This window comes from Trachymyrmex cornetzi, unplaced genomic scaffold (genome assembly GCF_001594075.2).
Source record: "Trachymyrmex cornetzi isolate Tcor2-1 unplaced genomic scaffold, Tcor1.1 scaffold57, whole genome shotgun sequence".
NCBI classification, from domain to species: domain Eukaryota; kingdom Metazoa; phylum Arthropoda; class Insecta; order Hymenoptera; family Formicidae; genus Trachymyrmex; species Trachymyrmex cornetzi.
This window is the reverse complement of record NW_017299882.1, coordinates 1,221,749-1,243,414: the sequence shown is the minus strand read 5'-3', so window position 1 is coordinate 1,243,414 and position 21,666 is coordinate 1,221,749. Positions and strand designations below refer to the sequence as shown.

At 29.2% G+C, this 21,666-nt stretch overlaps 1 protein-coding gene across 2 annotated transcripts; it reads right to left on the bottom strand.

Moving 5' to 3' along the window:
- Positions 1-4,926: 4,926 nt before the first annotated feature.
- LOC108766099 (uncharacterized) lies at positions 4,927-14,816 on the bottom strand. Of its 2 annotated transcripts, none has more exons than XM_018515168.1 (6): positions 14,798-14,816; positions 7,820-8,073; positions 7,083-7,352; positions 6,623-6,753; positions 6,251-6,416; positions 4,927-5,374 (listed from the first exon to the last, which is right to left on the bottom strand). In XM_018515168.1, exons 2-6 carry the CDS (start codon positions 8,069-8,071, stop codon positions 4,982-4,984), a joined length of 1,212 nt encoding a protein of 403 aa, XP_018370670.1. In that variant the 5' UTR covers positions 8,072-8,073; positions 14,798-14,816; the 3' UTR covers positions 4,927-4,981. The 2 variants fall into 2 exon arrangements, with proteins under 2 accessions (XP_018370670.1, XP_018370671.1); XM_018515169.1 differs by lacking the exon at positions 14,798-14,816 and adding an exon at positions 8,773-8,840.
- Between the last annotated feature and the right edge of the window lie 6,850 nt (positions 14,817-21,666).

Here is a 21,666-nt window from a genome sequence, read left to right as displayed (position 1 = left end):
CGCCTTGTGAAACAATTTAGTTAAAAAAAATAAAATTTCTAAAATTCTGTATATTAGAAATATAAATATAATTTCTTTTACGAATATTAAACCGATGTCAACGACTAAATGTCGTGTTAAATACTAGCATGCAAAGTTGAACAGATCGTATGTCAAAAATATTAGTCTTTTACATTTTCTTCATTAATTTGAAGTTCTGTTAACTGCATTGTTTCCTATTGATTACTGCCATTGTATACGAATTTAAAGCTTTCTTGAAACAAAGGATAACTCATAGCAAATATCATAAAACAATTTTTTAATTAAATTGAACTTTAAATAATGGTTAATAAGATGTCTAAAATACTTTTGATCAGGTTATGTATCAAAATTTTTATATAAGTATATATATTCTGCTTTTCTATATTTTTTATTTATTTAATATAGTTTTGTTCAAAACTTATTTGAAAAACGACAATATCTAAATATATGTATACATATACATATAAAATATGTACAATATATAATATACAATATAAAGATTATTTTAAAACCGTAATTAATGAGTCAAAAATGTTATGAAAAAATCATTTTTTAAACTAAAAAATTTATCATTATCATAATAATTTCACGATGCCTCCTTTTTAAAAAAAGTTTATTTACATCAACATTTCGCATATATTATTTTTAATTTTAATGTATTCGCTATAGTTATGTTTATTACTTTTATTTCTTTTTAATTTTTATATTTTATTGCTAATGATGAAGTATGCGTTAAAGATCTAATAAACCCCACTTATCATATAGTGGGAGTCTTTTTATCATTAACTGTTTAAAAGTCTCGTTCTTTGGATATACAAAAATACCAGTGCTTATTATCTCATTCAAATCTGTCTGAGTTTGACAGCGCATCATATACGGTAAAACCGTGAAGGATATTAGCATTCCAAAGCTAGCCCTTCGCTTTAGAATAGCCTTCAATTCCTTCATGGTGGGCGGCTCCGTTTTGCAGTTCAATTGTTTCATAGTCGTTGTCAAGGTATCAAGGTATTCACTTAATAGAACATCTCTCTTGTATTCAATGACATCGAAGGAAGTACTTGAATTGAGAAAACAGAGAAGATCGAATGCCGGCGATGCATAGACGCACATTTGAAAGTCTACCTGTAATCAAACAAAATTTTTTCGACCAATCAATCATTTGAGCCAATTAGATTGGGAATGAAATTCACCGCAAAAGAAGTGGAACGTCATTCAACGTCATTCAATAATATAAGTTAGATTTCGTGCAAGTGCAAATTAGATTTCACAAATTTTTATATTTAATTTTAATCGCAACATAAAACTGCGATTACAATAAATCAATGAGTATCTACTCGTATTCAGAGGAAGTACATAATTTTTTAATAAGGTGATAGTACTTACTAAAATATAATCGATCGGTTTGCCATCGTTGTTATATTTGAACAATATATTATTTAATTGAAAATCACCGTGATTAATAACATTAAATTCATCCTCGAACAGCTTGCTTGTATTTATTCCTATTTGATACATGTGATCGGAAAGTTTAGCAATTTTTTCCGAATATCTAGCAATAAAAGTCACATAAAGTTGCATAAAATTATGTACAAACTGTCTTATGTACAAAATATCTGCTCTAAACAGTGCAATTTATACTTATATTTGCAATTTTCTAATTAGTATGTTTAGTTTCTTCATGTTAAACACTTATCTTGAATCATATAAAACATTATTATGAATATTAAAGAATAGAGCAATGAATACTGCCGTTTATGCAAATCTTACTTTTTTACTTCTGGCCAGTTTGCAATCTCGTCTGCTAAAGCTTTAGTACTCTTAATGAAAATATTTTTTATTTCTGGCGGATACTGTTCGTTGAATACTCCTTTCAAATACATCTCTTTCTGTTTTGGTTCCTAAATATTAAAACATTTTTATTAGAAGATACGCAATTCGGATAATACGCGGTATTATCGCGACAGAGTTTTATTTTTCATAAACAAAAACTACATAGGATGTAATAAAAGGCGCATCACATTTTAAATTTTAATATATAACATTAAAATGGAATTCTTGTGTTTAATATTACAATTAAAAATTAAAAATTCTTTATAGGAGAGTATATATAAGATGTATTAAGTACACGTTATTCTAAAATCTAAAGCTTTACTAATTTCATTGAAAATTATTTCTTGGCAGTACTTTTTGTAACATATAAAATTTAATATGTTGTGCCACTTTAAGTTAATTTCTATTATATGTAATTTTTGAATATTTTTGATACAATATATCATATTTTTAACAGATATTCGAACATTACAGCACAAAAAAGAATCTCATACCAGTAAGATGTTCATGCAATCAAAGTGATATTTTATATATAATTTTTATGTTTAGTATTGAGATCTTAAACAAAAATTTGGATTTTGGATATGGTCTTTGTATTCGCTATTGACCTGAATTCTTAATAATTGTAATGAAACGTTACAACTGATTGTGACTCATGTGTGGTGATTTACCTTCTCGCATAGGGCTACGGAGGCTGCATGAAACCTGGCTAGTCCTCGAAGTGCCAATACAGAATGGGCTAGATCAAGACCAGACGATCGGCCATTCGAAAACCTAGAGGCGCAAGATCTTCGATCACTAAAAGCGTTGGATTTCCATTTTGCACGTAGAGAATCTTTCCACTCAAGCGATGGTTTGGTGCTACCAGCTTATTCATTTTATCCAAGGTGTCTGACATCATCAATGCCTCATTGTGAAAGTAACCTACTTTTGTGACCTATAAATTTATTTAAAATCAATAAATGGAATCTTTTGTTTATGGATCATATATAATGGAATTCCTTTAATTTAACAATATTCAATTTTTTTTGTACGAAGACCTATATGAAAAATACGAAGACCTATATAAAAAAATGTTTGTAATAAAAAGTTTCGGCTTTTTGGATGGCAAATAAATAATAATTTTATTCTACGCATATAAATTTATTTTCAAACAACTGAAAAATGTTTTTTTCAAATGTGGTCTGTATAAATCTATCTGAAATAAAATCTGCCACAATTTAATTTCTCTCTTTTTTTTCTTTCCATATTAGAAATAGTATTATATATAAATTAAATACTTACAATTTTCTTTCGATCATCTTCGAGTATAGGTGAGATTTTAATGATGATTGATTTCTTCTTTGTATTCTTAAAGCCACCTTGATTACAAGAAAAGTCGGCAATTATCCTAATTATGTCACTAGTGTAGTTGTCACCCTTGCTCGTGGCTGGTTCCGAACATATATTAGTTACTTGGATCGAATTATCACTTTCCGAATTTCGCAGGATCTTCTCTACAAAGCATAAATTCAGCCATGTCGATGTTTCTTGAGCCATTTCTGAAATTGGAATTGGAATTGGAGAATTTCTTCGACAAATTATTGTTTCTCTCGCCGCGTAACGAAACGCGAAAACGACTCTTTACGATAACTTATTGATCGGCGAAAAATCACGTTCTCGTTTTCTCTTTCCAGTTGCAACTTCCACACACACACTCATTTAAGTTTTTCCATTAACTAAGATAAGATAACAACTCTTCAGATTATAAGATTATTTTCATTTTGTAATTTGATGTCGGAACGTATTGGGAACGTATAATGCTGACTAAGAACGTATACGTATAATACTTTACTCATTGTCAGTATAAGTAAGTATGAAAACTAATGAAATGACGAAACAGAACTAACGGCAAAGAGCCGCAAACTTCAATATAGGAGATAGGAGGGGAACTTCTGTGGAAGAAGAGAAGGGGTATTATATAACAAACATGTAGTAATGTTTAAGATAAGAAGGTATATGCTTTCGATGATAATTCAGCTGTGTTTATATAAGCTGTTTTTTTTCCTTATTTACTGTGAATCAACTCGGACAGTGCAGTAATAATTCTTACCCTAAGAGTGAGGCCGGAATTAGACTACACATTAAAAATTAAGATTGAAGATTAAAAATTAAAATTTAGCCAATAAGAGCAAAAAATTTTAGCTTCTCTTGTTTTGATTGGTTAAATTTCAAATCTCTCAATTTTCAATCTCAATTTTCAATACGCATAGTTTGATACCGCGGTTATATTGGAAAGTTAAATTATTACTGGTCAGAAAAGCTATGCAGCACTTGCGATAACTCAAATGAAATTTAATGGATTCAATATATAAAATTTTCTATCTAGACGTAATCAATATTAACTGATTATAATAATTGTACTTAACGTTCGTAATAATCGTAACGTAATAATTGTAACGTAATGCTTGCGAATAAAAATTCAAAATATGAATTTAACTGGCCATTAAAAATGTTTAAGAATGTTTCCTCCTTTGAAATATTTAAGCAACAATTTGCAATTTCAGACTCAGCAAAAAATTGGAAAAAATCACAAAGATTAGGTAGGCCATATAGGGTCCCATTACTTTATTATATTAACTATTACATAATATTTTTCAATATTAAGAATCTTTATTTTAGACCGCATATGTGAGAAACACAATCATTACTAGAAAAATGCCTATTATGGTCGAAGCTGGATCTTCATTGCTTTAAATAATTTAATTTTGAATTACTAATATACACTATATATGTACTTGCATATACCATATTATAGTCTTTTTTTTTTAGAACTGCGCGCCGAATTGTTTTTCCGGACTGTAAACGCAATTAAAACTACTCTAGTAATCGCGAATTAAATTGACAAGCAATTTAATAATTTGGTACTACATTAAATTAGAACGCTCATACGGAATACAAGAGATCCGGGTTCAGTACAATAATAGTGTATATTAGTAATTCAAGTTTGAATTATTTAAAGCAATGACGATCCAACTTCGACTAATAGGCATTTTTCTAGTATTGATAATATTTTTCAATTTATATTTTGCTCTTTTATTTATATTTGCATTTCCATTTTTATATTTTATCATTAAAGATAAAGTATACATTAGAGATCCAATAAACCCCATTCGTCATACAGTGGCAGTCTTTTTATCATTAACTTTCTAAAATTCTCGCTTTTGACACCTGGATTTACATCAGAGCTTAATAATTCATCCAAATCTTTCGCCTCAGCCTTAGAGCACAGCAAAAACGGTAAAATGACGAAGAATACTATCATTTCATAGCTAGCTTTTCGCTTTATGGTAACCTTCAGTTCTTCCATGGTGGGCGCCTGTGTCTTGCAATTCAATTGTTTCATAATCACTGATAAGGTGTCAAGGTATTCGTTTAATAGAATATTTTTTTTGTTTTCCATGATATCCAAGGAAGGACTTGTATTGAGAAAATATATCAAATCAAGTACCGGCGTTGTGTAAACGCACAATTGGAAGTCTATCTGTAACCAAACGAATTCTTACGATCGGAATATCATATTCAGAAAGTTTTATAACAAGATTGATAGTTTGCGCGGACGACGTGGATCAAAAAGAGACGAGTATATATAGCTGAATGCGATTAAACAGCTGAGGTTATTGTATTATTCATAGCATATTGCATTTTCAAGTATTTTCTGTTATCACTGCCTGTTTGTCTTGATCACTAAAGCCGATATTGCGCGGATAATTAAACAACGCATTAGTATCATAATAGCGTTTGTCTTTTAAAATATTACCTATTCATTTTGTTTATTTATACTTAAATTTTTATTATTGCACACAACTATAAAAATTGTCATAAAAATTAAGAAATGTAGATTAATGAAATAAAGTGACCGAAGTATGTTACATGTAAATTGTGTTCATAACAAAATTTACATCTTTTTAAATTAAAAAATATGTATTTTTAACATAAATCCACTTTTTCAATAATGTATATGTTCTATTACATGTAAGTATAAATTAAAAATTTCAAAAAAGTTATTTTATTTAATTTTAAATTCTTAACGAGAAAATAAAGGGCACATAAGAGTCAAATATAATAAAGTAAATAAAGTATTTCAAAACGTTATATTTTAATCAATTATACAATATTATATTATTCATAATTTCTTTTGATTTTTCATGTTTTAAAATACTTTATTATATTTGACTCTTATGTGCCCTTTATTCTCTCGTTATTGTTTTTAAATTAAGAGTCCTTCGTTCTTGTAATAACTTATTTAAATTCTTAACCGTAATAAAATCACGTTTATACTAAATCACGGTTATAATAAATCTATGAGTACTCACATTTAGAGGAAGTACATAATTTTTTATGACGTGATTATACTTACAAAAATATGATCAATAGGTTTGCCATCATTGTCATATCTGAATAACATATTGTTCACATGAAAATCACCATGATTAATGACATTAAATTCATCCTTACAGAGTTTAGTTGCATCTATTCCTATTTGATATATGTGATCGGAGAGTTTAGCAATTTTTTCCGAGTATCTAGCAATACAAACGAAATAAATGTAAAATTGTATGAAATTATGTGTAAAAATCACACAGATATGCGCTCTAATGTGTATTTGTATTTGCAATTTTCTGCTTAACATTCAATTTTTTTCTTATGAAACAAATCTTGTGTCATATAAAACGTTATCACGAACATTAAAAAATAGAGCAGTAAATACTGTCGTTTGTACAAATCTTACTTTTTTACTTCTGGCCAGTGTGCAATCTCGTTTGCTAAATTTTTAGTACTCTTAATGACAATATCTTTCATTCCTGACGATTGCTGCTTGTTAAATATTCCTAGTGAATACATCTCTTTTTGTTTTGGTTCCTAATAATTAAAATATTTTTATTAAAAAACGTTTTGATGTATATATCATTTGAATATAAATTATATAAGTTTGTAGTGCGGATAGGAAATTTATATTATCTAGATATACACAAAAAATATACACAATAAATGTAACATCATGCAATTTTCTGACAAATTTAGAACAGATCTTTTTTTAGAGAAAGTTACGAGATAGCCCAGACAACACGAATGTCGAAAAGGCATTTAAAAAAAGAATAGTCCCTGTATTAACGCCATTGATTTGAATTCATAATAATTGCAATAAGACGTTACGACTAATTGTGAATACCATGTGGTGATTTACTTACCTTCTCACATAGAGCTACAGAAGCAGCATGAAACCTTGCTAGTCCACGACTCGCCAATATGGAATGATCTAAGTCAAGACCAGACAAACGATCGGCCATTCGAAAGTCGAGAGACGTGAGATCTTCGATCGCCAGAAGCATTGGATCTTCATTTTGCATGTAGTAAGTCTTTCCGCTCAAGCGATACTTCGGCTCTAACAATCTATTCATTTTATTCAAAGTATTTGACAACATTAACATCTCGGTGTGAAAGAGACCTGATTCTATAACCTGTAACAAGTTCATTTAAAATTAACAAATGGAGACTTTTAATCTAACAAACATATAATTATGTTTTATATAATAGCCTGTATATATATTTGTATAGTAAAAAGTTTTTAAAATTTGTTTTTAAACAAATAAAGAACGTTTTCTTTAAATAAATAAATATATATATATATGTATATCCGCTAAATATACAGTATATCCGTTTCTTTGAAGATGATTTATAAAAAGGTTTTAATTTTAATCATTGATTACCCAAGAATAATTGTACTAATATTTCTGTCGAATCGAAATATACTTGGAAATAATAAAATTTGCCACAGCTCTCTCTCTCTCTCTCTCTCTCTCTCCCCCCTTCACCCCTCTCCCTCTCTCCATTCTCCCCTCCCTCCCCCTCTCTCTCATTCACTTTCCTTTTTCCTCTCTCTTTTTCTTATATAAATTAAAAAATTGTACACATTAAATCAACTTACAAATTTTTGTTTGTTTCCGGGTTCAGGCAAGATTTTAAGGATAATTGACTTTTTCTCTTCAATTTTACAGCTTCCTTCGTTGCGCGAATATTCGGCAGTAATCCTGATCATGTCGCTGGTGTAGTTGTCACCCTTGCTTGTAGCAGGTTTCGAAACTATGTCGATCACCTGAATCGAATTATCATCTTCCGATCTTCGCAGAATCTTCTCCATGAAATTTAGATTCAGCCATGTCAATGTCTTTAGAGCCATTTCTGAAAGTGGAATTAGAAATGGAGAATTTTTTCGATAAATCCCTGCCATTGTACTAAAAAAAAATAATATTTATAATAATTGCGACGAAATTTTTATTACGTTTTTCTCTCTTTTTCCAACCGGTTCTCTACACATTTGTTACGGTTTTTCCATTCTTTCCTTCATCTTTCCTCACTATTTTCTCAGATCATTTATTTTATTGATAAAAAAATTAATTTAAAAAAAGATTCTATATTGCTATTTTTTCTAATTTTGTTTAAATAATTTTAACATTAATAAACGTATTTTTAACATTAAAAAAATGTTTTTTTAAACATTAAATAAACGTTTTTTTAACGTTAAAAAAATATTTCTTCAAACATTAAAATAAACGTTTTTTTAATCAAAAAAAGATGATTTAACCCATTATTTTTAAAAACATTGTCTTCTGAATGGTAGAGATTCCCTGTCGACGTTGCTTCTCTATATTCCCCCCATCACAAAGATTTTTCCCATGGGGGGGACATAGGGCCGTGTGCACAGGTATATGAGAAATAAGAATTATCAGAATAGACACGAAAGACCCATGTGTGCCGTTCGAGGGTTAAGGTTATATTAAGTACAATTTTATGATGTTATAAGTTATTATTTCAATCACAGAATTTAACTACTTAAAATATTTCTTAAGATAATATTTTTAGAGTAAGAACTATAAATACCTTAGAGTCGATGAATACAGTCGAGTATATATACAAGACACACGATAAATGCCGACGCCACTGCGGCCATTGCAACAATGACTCTTTGTGAGTCTTACTTGCCGTCAAAACATCGGAGCGATATGATCCCACCACTCTGAATTAGGTTTCCATCAAATGTCGAGCCATGAAAAGTTCATTAATCTGATAATTTCAATGGCACTATCGAAGCAAACACACGACTCAAAGAACTGATTATGACTCGTTTATTTAAACCAGCAACTTCTCCATCGTTAGACTTTTACATGAGGATTATGATTTTCCTTAAGTATCTCAAAATTTTTAACTATATACATAAATATAGATATATATCTGAAAATTTTTAGGCATTAAAAAAAGTCATTCTTTTCATGGTTCGACATTTGTATATCCAGTATATCCTTTTTAAGTACTAAGCTCTCTCACATCGTCAAGATCGTACTTATGAGAGGGAAGATATCGTTTGAAATACAATACAAATTGTTCATGGTAAATTTGTAAAAATGATCGAATATCAAGCAAGTGTTAGATTGTCAGCACTGCATCTAAACAAAAATTCGGGACAAATAGAAAAGATAAAACCTATAATATTATAATTCCTGTAAGATATAAAAGTTATAAAAGTTAGTAAAAAACATTTAATAACCCATATATTCATTTTATTTAAAAAAAATTTGCAATTACACCACTTGATAGAGCAACATTTCGTATTTTTAATAACGATACGATGATTTTTAACGGAGTTACAAGTAATAAAATCGGAATGTTCTTTTTTAATTAATCCACGAGTAACTCAGGAATAAAAAATCGTAGGACCATGCTAAAAAAACAATTTTGTAGGGAAAGCTTCAAGTTTTCTGGATAGATAGTTGAACGGACACGCTACAAAGTGAAAGAAAATTTTTCATTTTTTGAGCCCATAGTTTTCTATATGTAAATATTACAAAATTCATATAAATTAAAAAAATATAGTAACCATTCGAAAGTAGAGATTTTAAGCTTATATTTCTTCTTCAAAAGTGCCATACGCTATCTCAGCGCGTAGACGCTTCCCTCTTATATACCTTTGCGCGCACACTGAGCACATTGATCGTACACAACGTATATGGGGACCTACAGTTTAAACGCCGATTCCGAATGGCAATTTTTTGTAAGGAGGTTTTCTGGGCAAGTATACTATTCGGTGATTTACCATTGCCTTCCGAGAGGAGCTACGAGTGTATGAAAATTTTTCGGTTCTGCCTGGGATCAACCCTTATACTCTATTAGTATTTGTACGCCTTTTTTTAAATTTAAATTTTGATAATTTTTAAAGAAGATATTGATGAGGAAAGGTCTTTTTACTAAATTGCACAAGGACTTTTTCCCAAACGCAATGTATTAATACAACTTAAAATATTTCATTTTGAATCTTAATTAATTTCTATATCATTTTCGCAATGGTATTGTAGAATAATATTACGTACATCTTTCTTTTAATAACATTACTTATTTTGTTAATATATGTTGAATTAGATACTATCTATTATACATATACATAACAAAATAAATACATTTATAAGTATGTCTATATATACCGTAGTCTCTGTGATACAATGATAAATATTTAAAGATGACAATTTACTTTAAAACTTTAATAAATAAAAAAATGAAACGCCATTATAAAAATAATTTTTTATTTTTTGAATCAAAAGATTTGTTACTATACCGTAACTCAATGGTAATTCCCTTTTTAAAAAGTCATGTATCAACATTATTTGTCTATTGTTATAACTTTTTTTGTATTTGCTATAAATATTAATATCTAATATTATCATTTATTATCCAGATTTATTTCTTTCCCATTTTTGTTCTTTATCATTAAAGATAAAGTATATATTAGAGATCCAATAAACCCCAATCGTCATACAGTGGAAGTCTTTTTATCAGTAACTTTTTATAAATCTCGCTCTTGATACCTGGATTTATGCCAGTGCTCAATAATTCATCTAAATCTGTCGCCTCAGTTTTATTGCACAGCATATACGGTAAAATAACAAAGAATATTATCATTCCATAGACAGCTTTTTGCTTCATGGTAGCTTTCAGTTCCTCCATGGTGGGCGGCGGCGTCTTGCAATTCAATTCCTTCATAGTAGCCGACAAGGTGCCAAGGTATTCGTTTAATAGAATATTTGTCTTGTTTTCCATGACATCCAAGGAAGGACTTGAATTGAGAAAAAATAATAAATCGAGTGCTGGCGTTCTGTAAACGCACAGTTGGAAGTCTATCTGTAATCAAACGAATTCTTTCGATTGGAATGTCATATTAAAAAAATTTGATAACAAGAATGATAGTTTGCGCGGACGACATGAACCAAAAAGAGACGAGTATACCATATATAACTGATTGCGATTAAACAGCTGAGGTTATTCATACAGTACAATGCATTTTCAAGTATTTTCTATTATCAAACTGCCTGTTTATTTTGATCATCAAAGCCGACATTGCGTATATAATTAAAAAATGCGTTATTATTAGTGTTATTCCTTTGAAATTTATTAATTTCTCTATTTATTTAATCTACTTCGTTTTTTTTTTTTTACTTAATTTTGTTATTATTGCACATAACTATAAAAATTGTCATAAAAATTCAGAAATGATTTATGAAATAAAATAACCGAGCTTTATTACACGTATTCATGATAATTGTATTCATGATAACATTTTCATTTTTCTAAATTAAAAAAATATTTTTTTAACATAAAAATATAATGATACTTACAAAAATATGTTCAATAGGTTTACCATCATTGTCATATCTGAACAACATATTGTTCGCGTGAAAATCACCGTGAGTAATAACATTAAATTTCTCCTCACAGAGCTTGGTTGCATCTATTCCTATTTGAAATATGTGATCGGAGAGTTTAGCAATTTTTTCCGAGTATCTAGCAATACAAATGAAATAAATATAAAATTGTACGAAATCATGTAAATGTCATATAAATATTTGCTTTAAGCAGCATAATATGATTTTACATTTGTCATTTTCTGTTTAATGTTTAGTTTTTTATCATTAAACATTTATTTTGTGTCATATAAAATGTTATCATAAACATTAAACAAAAAATAAAACAATGAATACGTTTAAGCAAATGTTACTTTTTTACTTCAGGCCAGTGTGCAATCTCGTGTGCTACACATTTAGTACACTTAATGAAAATGTCCTTCATTTCAGATGATTGCTGCTGGTTAAATGTCCCGTCCAAATACATTTCTTTTTGCTTTGGTTCCTAAATATTAAAATATTATTATTAAAGAACATTTACGTACATTTGACTATAAATTGTTAAATAATAGTGCGGACTGGAAATTTCGAATGCTATATACTAAAATAGATCAAAATATACAAAAAATCCGCACAATAATTTTAATATCATGCAATTTTGTGATAAATTTAAAACAAACTTTTATTAGAGGAAATTATAAGACAGCCTAGATAACACACACAGATCGAAAAGACATTTTAAAAGTGAGTAATTTTTGTATCTATGATCTGAATTATTATTAATTGCAACGAAATGTTATGACTGATTATGAGTATCTTTTACTAATTTACCTTCTCGCATAAGGCTACGGAGGCTGCATGAAACCTGGCAAGTCCGTGAAGCGCCAATATGGAATGATCTAGGTCAAGACCAGACGAATGATCGGCTATTCGAAAGCCGAGTGCCGCGAGATCTTCAATCACCAGAAGCATTGGATCTTCATTTTGCATGTAGAGAGTCTTCCCACTCAAGCGATACTTTGGCTCTAACAACTTATTCATTTTATTCAAAGTATTTGACATCATCGACATTTCGGTGTGAAAGAGACCTGATTTTATGGCCTGTAACAAGTTTATTCAACATTAATAAATGGAATCTTTAAATCTATCAAACATCAAATTATTTTTTATGTAACAGCCTGTATAAAATTTGTGTACTAGGAAGTTTCAAATTCAATATTTATTTCTGAACAAATAAAAAGCGTTCATTTCTTAAATACGTGTATGTGTATTCGCTCCTTAAAAATGATTCATAAAAATAATTTAATTTTAATTACTGATCACCCAAAAATAACTATCCTAATCTTTCTGTTGAATAAAAATGTACTTCGAAACAATAAAGCTTGCCACAGATTTATCTCTTTCTCCCTCTTCCCTCCCCCCTCTCTCTCTCTATGTGTCCCTTTTCCATTCTTTTTCTTCTCTAAATTATAAATATTGTACACATTAAAGTAACTTACAAATTTTTGTCTGACACTTCCGAGTTCAGGCAAGATTTTAAAGATAAATGATTTTTTCTTTTTAATCCTACAGCTGTCTTGATCGTGCCAATATTCGACAGAAATCCTTATTATGTCACTGGTGGAGTTGTCAGCTTTGCTTGTAACTGGTTTCGAAAATATATCGATCATCTGAATCGAGTTGTCATCTTCCGATTTTCGCAGAATCTTCTCCACGAATCTTAGATTCAGCCATGTCGATGTTTCTAGGGCCATTTCTGAAAGTAGAATTGGAATTAGAGAATTTTTTCGACAAATCATTGTACTAAAAAAAGATATCTACAATAATTTAATTGCGACAAAATTTATTATATTCTTTGTTCTCTTTTTCCAGCAGGATTTCTCCACATATTTGTTTCGGTCTTTCCATTCTTTCGTTTATCTTTCCTCGCTGTTTTCTCAGGACGTTAATTTTACTCGCTTTATCATCGTTTCTTTTTTTGTGTTCGTCCATATTTAAGACAGTTGCAGTTTCTTATGTTTGAGATCAATGTTTCAATTAAGAATATAAACTGATTTTTCTTTGCTTTTTTTTTGTTAACGTCATACATGTATGTTTCACGTTGAGATCTGGTAGAATGTGATATTTATGGTATATGTGAAAAATTTTCGATAAGCCTAACACGTTGCGATCGCATATCGGGTTTACAATTAATTTTTTATTCTTTTTTATAAATCTTAATAGCAATTAAATTAATGTTTGATTTATTGTTTATTGGTTTATTATTTGGACCTTTGTACATTGCTTTAATAACAAAATGTGATATCTATATATTCGATATATAAAATTATATTACATTGATGATATTCCCTTTTCCTATTTCATAATCGTAATCTTTCTTTTTTCATCAATTTTGTGTAAATTACGAATAAATAAGATGAAATTGGAGCTCCTAGGAATTGGAACTGTAGTTAGTGCACTAATTATTCGTTTAAAAAAATTATATGTAACCGATGTTTCAAAAACTAATATTTGACATTTCGTCATACATGTATCTAATAAAAAACGAATAAAAGTCATATGATAAAATTAGTAGTGTATTCATGCTGCAAGGATCTCCATATCTACGAATCTCTCGAGATAACTGCTTTAAACTAAATATTTGTCTTCCACAAAGCTTACGCGTAATATACGTCCAAACATTTTTAGTAGGATTTGCATCAGGCGACTAATCAAATTAATACCAAATTTAAAATTATTATCATATAGTTAATCAATTGTCGATGTTGGTGTCTGAATGCGTTATTAATATAATTGCGTTTTAACGTATCTATGCATCTTAAAACTTTGTTAATTAAATTTTTCTATGAATTATAGGTCGATCATGCTCTTATTATTAGCTTACTTCATTGTATCATTTTACTTATATTTTTGAAGTGCAATGTATATCAAAGTATTTACTATAACGTTTATGATGTATGATAACGTTTTAGATGACTTTATTTAAAATAGTAATAATGCAATCTTCTTACGGACTCTTCCAAATTCAAACAAAAAAAATGAATCCAAAACTAGGATGACAGAGAGTCAGCGTGGTTCAAGATTAAACTTTGCATATTAATTACTACGCTGTCTCTCAATCGCCTTAGTTTTGGATTCTTTTTTTTTATTTTTATTTAAAATTTTTCTAAATAATCTTCGACTGAATGTCGGTGTCAAGAGAACAAAGGGTTGATCAACATAATAAAGTGGCTAACCTGTAAGTTGTTCGTCTTCAACTTCATTCGTTTTTCAGTTATTTTTCTTAAACTTGTTTCACTGTACAGCCAGCTTCAAAATGATACATATAGAACAGAAGTGATAGGCTTTATATATACATCAGTACATTAATTTATTCATTTAACACAGGCTTTGTGCCTACATTAGAGTCTTAGGTAACTGCAGAAGCTTAGTCAATATTAAACTCATATCAAACTTATCTTTCAACATCACAGATTTATCTTTCAGACTTATTAACTCAATATCAGACTTATCTTTCAATCAACGTAAAAAGCGCTAATGGAAATAATGGTGCGATGATAAGACGAGCACCCGTGTGATATTTTACTGTTTAATAAATAATTAACGTCATCAAAAGAATCGCATAGTAAATGTTACAATATTCGTACAAGTCATCGTTACTTACATACTTCTGTAAAGTCTTTATCTTCATCGACAGACAAATTATGAAAAAATTTTATAATAATGGCACCATGAACCGATGAAAAATTTTGCAATTGCACTAATATGATTTGCTATAATGCAACAGTTTTGTTGGAATAAAATTTTTAAGAAATTAAATAAATCCAATTTGAGATGTAAATATTTTAATATTTTATATTTACTATCGTTCCGATGTGCAACAAACGAAGGTTGTTTTCAGCTGTAATTACGATGATCGATATTGTATTGCACAAAATCTTAAAATTCTAATTAAATTTATTCTCGAAAGAGTCAACGTTTCATAGTTCTTAAGCCCGATGTTCACGATGCTAGAAATCGGTCCGAGATCTCTGACAGAGAAAAAATTAACAAATCACATTTGAACATTTTGATCCCATGATCATTGCGATTAGTCAATTCTCTCTTCATCCGAGGTCTCGAACCAATTTCTAGCATCGTGGACACAAGGCTTTAGACGCATAGAATTTTATATTTATTTTACAATTCTGAATTCGATATTTACTAGAGGCACTTATTTTTCCATTTGTCGCGGAATATACGTTCTACATGATACTTTTACGGGATTGAGAACATAGAGTTTGACAGTAAAGAAAAAAAAATACAGAAGAAAAAAGATGTGTATATTGTAAAAATATTTATTTTTTTTATTTTTCGACCTTTCCTGACGTATAATCGCTATTTGAGCCATAACAAAGATTATTATCGATATTATAACCGAAAAATATCGAAAGTCGGTTAAAGTCCTATTTTGGACACGCTACAAAGTAAAAAGAAAATTTTTCATTTTTTTAGCCCGTAGTTTCAATATGTAAAAATTACAAAATTTATATAAATACAGAAAATATAATAACCATTCGAAAGTAAAGATTTCAAGTTTATATCTCTTTTTTTAAATTTAAATTTTGATCATTTTTAAAGAAGACATTGATGGGGAAAGATCCTTTTATCAAATTGTATAGGAATTTTTTTCCTAATTCAATATATTAATACAACACAAAATACATCATTTTGTATATTAATTAATTTCTATCTTATTTTTGCAATAGTATTATAGAATAATATTATTTATATCTTTCTTTTAATAATATTATTTATATTTTTAATATATGTTGATTTATAGAGAATCTATTCATCCATATCTATTATATATACATAACCAAATAAATACATTCATACCTATGTCTATATATGTATACGTTTGGCTTTGTGATACAATGATATAATATATAAAGATAACAATTTATTTTAAAACTTTAATAAATAAAAAATGAAATGTCATTATGAAAATAATTTATTATTTTCCGAATCAAAAGATTTGTTATTATATCATAACATTTCAACGGTAATCATCTTTTTAAAAAAAGTCATGTATCAACATTATTTGTCTATTATTACAAACTTTTTTCTGTATTTTCTACAAATACTAATATCTAATGTTTTCATTTATTATCCAGATTTATTTCTTTTCCATTTTTGTTTTTTATCACTAAAGATTAAGTATGCGCACATCAGAGATCCAATAAACCCCATTCGTCATACAGTGGCAGTCTTTTTATGATTAACTTTTTAAAAATCTCATTCTTGACACCTGCACTTTTTCCAGTTCTCATAAATTCATCCATATCTGTCACCTCAGTCTTACAGCATAACATATGCGGTAAAATGACGAAGAATATTATCATTCCATAGACAGCTTTTTGCTTTATGGTAGCTTTCAGTTCCTCCATGGTGGGCGGCGGCGTCTTGCAATTTAATTTGTTCATAGTCGCCGACAAGGTGCCAAGGTATTCGTTTAATAGAATATTTATTTTGTTTTCCATGACATCCAAGGAAGGACTTGAATTGAGAAAAAATAATAAATCGAGTGCCGGCGTTGCGTAAACGCACATTTGGAAGTCTACCTGTAATCAAATAAATCTTTTCAATCAATCCATTTTTTGTGCTCTCGGCAATATTGGATTGGAAATGAAATCTATTCATTCTGAAAGTGAGACGTAATGTTTAGGAATGTCATATTTAAAAATTTCAGCAATAGAGTTGATAATACAGTTTGCGCGGATGATATGAACAGAAAAGTGATGGGTATAGCTGAATGCGATTAAACGTCTGAGGTTATTGCAATATTTATACATATTGCATTTCCAAGTATCTTATATTATCCCACCGCCTGTGTGTTTTGGTCGCCAAAGCAGATATTGCGTATATAATTATAAAATGAGTTAGTATTAATGTTTCTCTTTTGAAATTCCTCTATATATTTTATAGTCTATAGACTCTCTATTTATATTTTATAGTTTTTTTAAATATAAATTTGTTATTATTACACACAACTGTAAAAATTGTCATAAAAATTCAGAAATAATTAATAAAATTAAGTAATCGAGTTTTGTTACAAATAATTATATTCATGATAAAATTTTCATTTTTCTAAATTAAAATATATTTTTTAAATATAAATATAATGATACTTACAAAAATATGATCAATAGGTTTGCCATCATTGTCATATCTGAATAACATATTGTTCACGTGAAAATCACCATGAGTAATAACATTAAATTCCTCGTTACAGAGCTTGGTTGCATCTATTCCTATTTGATATATGTGATCGGAGAGTTTAGCCATTTTTTCCGATTATCTAGCAATATAAATGAAATAAATATAAAATTATATGAAATCATGTAAATGTCATATAAATATTTGCTATAAGCAGCATAATATGTTTCTGCATTTGCCATTTTCTGTTTAATGTTTAGTTTTTTCTTATTAAACATTTATTTTGCGATATATAAAATGATATCATAAACATTAAATAATAGAAGAATGAATACTGTCGTTTAAGTTTAAACATATCTTACTTTTTTACTTCAGGCCAGTGTGCAATCTCGTCTGCTAAAGCTTTAGTGCACATAATGAAAATATTTCTCATTTCTGATGATTGCTGCTTATTAAAAGTTCCCTTCGAGTATATTTCTTTTTGCTTTGGCTCCTAAATATTAAAATATTGTAATTAAAGAACATTTATACATTCGATTATAAACTGTTAAATAATATTGCGGACTGGAAATTTGGAATGTATATTATATACATCAAAATATACAAAAAATCTACACAATAATTTTAATATCATGCAATTTTCTGACGAATTTAAAGCAAATCTTTTTTTTAAAGAAAATTATAATATTGCCGAGACAACGCATATATCAAAAAGACATTTTGAAAGAGAATAGTCCTTGCATTTGTGCTATGATCTGAGTTATTATTAATGCAACGAGATGTTACGACTGATTGTTAGTATCGCTTAGTGATTTACTTTTTCGCATAGGGCTACGGAGGCTGCATGAAATCTGGCAAGCCTGCGAAGCGCCAATATGGAATGATCTAGATCAAGACCAGACAAACGATCGGCCATTCGAAAACCGAGAGCCGCGAGATCTTCGATCACCAGAAGCAATGGATCTTCATTTTGTACGTAGAGAGCCTTCCCACTCAAGCGATACTTTGGCTGTAACAACTTGTTCATTTTATTCAAAGTATTTGACATCATCGACATTTCGGTGTGAAAGAGACCTGATTTTATGACCTGTAATAAGTTTATTCAACATTAATAAATGCAGTCTTTTAATCTAACAAACATCAAATTATTTTTTATATAACAGCCTGTATAAAATTTGTATTCTAGGAAGTTTTAAATTCAATACTTGTTTTTAAACAGATAAGAAACCTTTATTCCTTAAATAAGTGTATGTATATTCGGTTCCTTAAAAATGATTCATAAAAATAATTTAATTTTAATTATTGTGTCACCCAAAAATAATTATCCTAATCTTTCTGTTGATTAGAAATGTACTCCGAAACAATACAGCTTGCCACATATTTATCTCTTTTCCTCTCTCTCTCTCTCTCTCTCTCTGTGTCCCTCTTCCATTCTTTTTTTTCTCTAAATTATAAATATTGTACACATTAAAGCTACTTACAAATTTTTGTCGGACACTTCCAAGTTCAGGCAAGATTTTAAAGATAATTGATTTTTTCTCTTTAATCCTACAGCTGCCTCGCTCGAACGAATATTCGACAGTAATTCTGATCATGTCGCTGGTGTAGTTGTCACCCTTGCTTGTTGCTGGTTTCGAAAATATATCGATGATCTGAATCGAATTGTCATCTTCCGATTTTCGCAGAATCTTCTCCACAAAGCTTAGATTCAGCCATATCGGTGTCTCAAGTGCCATTTCTGAAAGTGGAATTGGAATCATAGAATTTTTTCGACAAAAAATGGTCCTTGCCATTGTTGTAAAAAAAAAAGATATTTACAATAATTTAATTGCGACGGAATTTATTATATTTTTTCTCTTTTTTTAGCCGGCTCTCTACACACACCTGTTTCGGTCTTTCCATTCTTTGCTTCATCTTTCCTCGCTATTTTCTCAGACCGTTTATTTTACTCGCTTTATCATCGTTTCTTTCTTTGTGTCCGTCCATATTTAAGACGATCGCATTTTTTTACGTCTCTTCTGAGGTCAATGTTTCAATTAAGACTATAAACACTGATTTTTTTTTGCTTTTTTTTTGTTAACGTTATACATGTATGCTTTACGTTGAGTTCTGGTAGAATGTGATATTTGTGGTATATATGAAAAATTTTCGGCAAGCCTGACGCGTTGTGATCGCATATCGGGATCCCAATTAGTTTTTTATTCTTTTTTATAAATTTTAATAGCAATTAATGTTCGATTTATTGTTTATTGGTTTATTATTTGGACCTTCGTACATTGCTTTAATAACAAAATGTGATGTGCACATATTCGATATGTAAAATTATATTAGTAATATTCCCTTTTCCTATTCCATGATCGTAAATTATCTTTTTTCTTCAATTTTTTGTAAATTACGAATAAAAAAGGTAAAATTAGAGCTTCTAGAAATTGGCACTGTAATTAGTGCGTTAATTATTCAATACAAAAAATTATATTTAACCGATGTTTTAAAAACTAATATTTCACATTTTTAGTCATATACAATTCTCATATCTAATAAAAAACAACTAAAAATCATATGATAAAACGCACACATTTCGGCTATTTTCTTTCATGAGCGCAGTAAAACGTAGATACAAATTGTTGCAGTTTTTATCCTATAACCAGTTAGAAGGCTGAATGATCTCAAGTAAGTTGAGTCCTTGAAATTAATTCTATCGTGTAAAAGATAATTGATCGAAATAAATTAAGGATCAAGCATGACTTCAGAAAAGCAAATGGATGTATTCAACAAAAAATATATCTAAAGAAATGCACGGTTCTCGTATTTAAAAAAAAAAAGAAAGAACGTAATACGAAAAAGAACTGAACTTGATATGAAACTGAAATGATGATTTTATATGATAAAGTAATCTGTAAAACAGGCCGCACACGAATCATGATTTTCATGCTTACTCTCTTGCATGCTGATCAATGCATGTTACTTTGCTCGGCTCGATGCATAAACGTCATCACACGAAGGTGGCAACCGTGGTGGCTCTAACCTATACATCTCACATACACATGGCACCAATCAATCACGTGAGTGATTCTTAACGTTTTGATTGGCGCGTGCAAGAAAACGAGCATGAAATAATGCACCATTCAAACACAGAAATCAAAGATGATAGTATCCCAGCTAATATAAAGTTACATGTAACGTACCCGTTAGTTGTAATTTCCCACTCAACAATATAACTATAATATAACACGTGCGTTATATTGCAGTTATATTGTTGAGTGGGAAATTACAACTAACGAGTACGTTACATGTAACTTTGTGTTTGCTGGGATATTTCGTTCAATGCACCAAGGTGTTTAGCACGCATCAGAGCTACCCTACTGAAAAAAATCACGTCACACAGTTGCATGATGAAATCATGTATTTAAAACACGTAAATCATGTAACGGATTGTTCCAAATCACTATGTGATTTTTTAAAATTATGTAATTTGAAAAGTCACATGATGATATGTTCTTTTTTTCCCTATTTCTACCATTCAGTTCTTTAAAATTTAACAACTATAAAAGCACTATGATGATATGTTCTTTTTTTCCCTATTTCTACCATTCAGTTCTTTAAAATTTAACAACTATAATTTAACAACTATGATAGATGAAATTATTTCTAATATCATATGATTTTTAAATTACGTCATTTAAAAAAATCATGTACTGGAACAATTCATTACGTGATTTGTATGTTTTAATTACGTGATTACATTGTGCAACGTCGTGACATAATTTTTTTCAGTAGGGTAGGGTTGCCAGATTCAAAGGTGTAAATTACCGAACATTTCGTTTTTGGAAACAAAATCGAACCGGATAAAACCGGACATAAAAATAATCATAAAATTAGATTAAATACAAAATTTTGTAAGAAATTA

Bases quoted from the DNA above. Each gene is read 5' to 3' on its own strand.
- LOC108766099 (XM_018515168.1), bottom strand. From the start codon at position 8,071: ATGGCTCTAAAGACATTGACATGGCTGAATCTAAATTTCATGGAGAAG. The intron at 7,353-7,819 runs GTAAGTTGATTT...AACTTGTTACAG, and splicing joins CCGGAAACAAACAAAAATTT to GTTATAGAATCAGGTCTCTT. The intron at 5,375-6,250 runs GTAAGTATAATC...GTTTGGTTACAG, and splicing joins AACCTATTGATCATATTTTT to ATAGACTTCCAATTGTGCGT.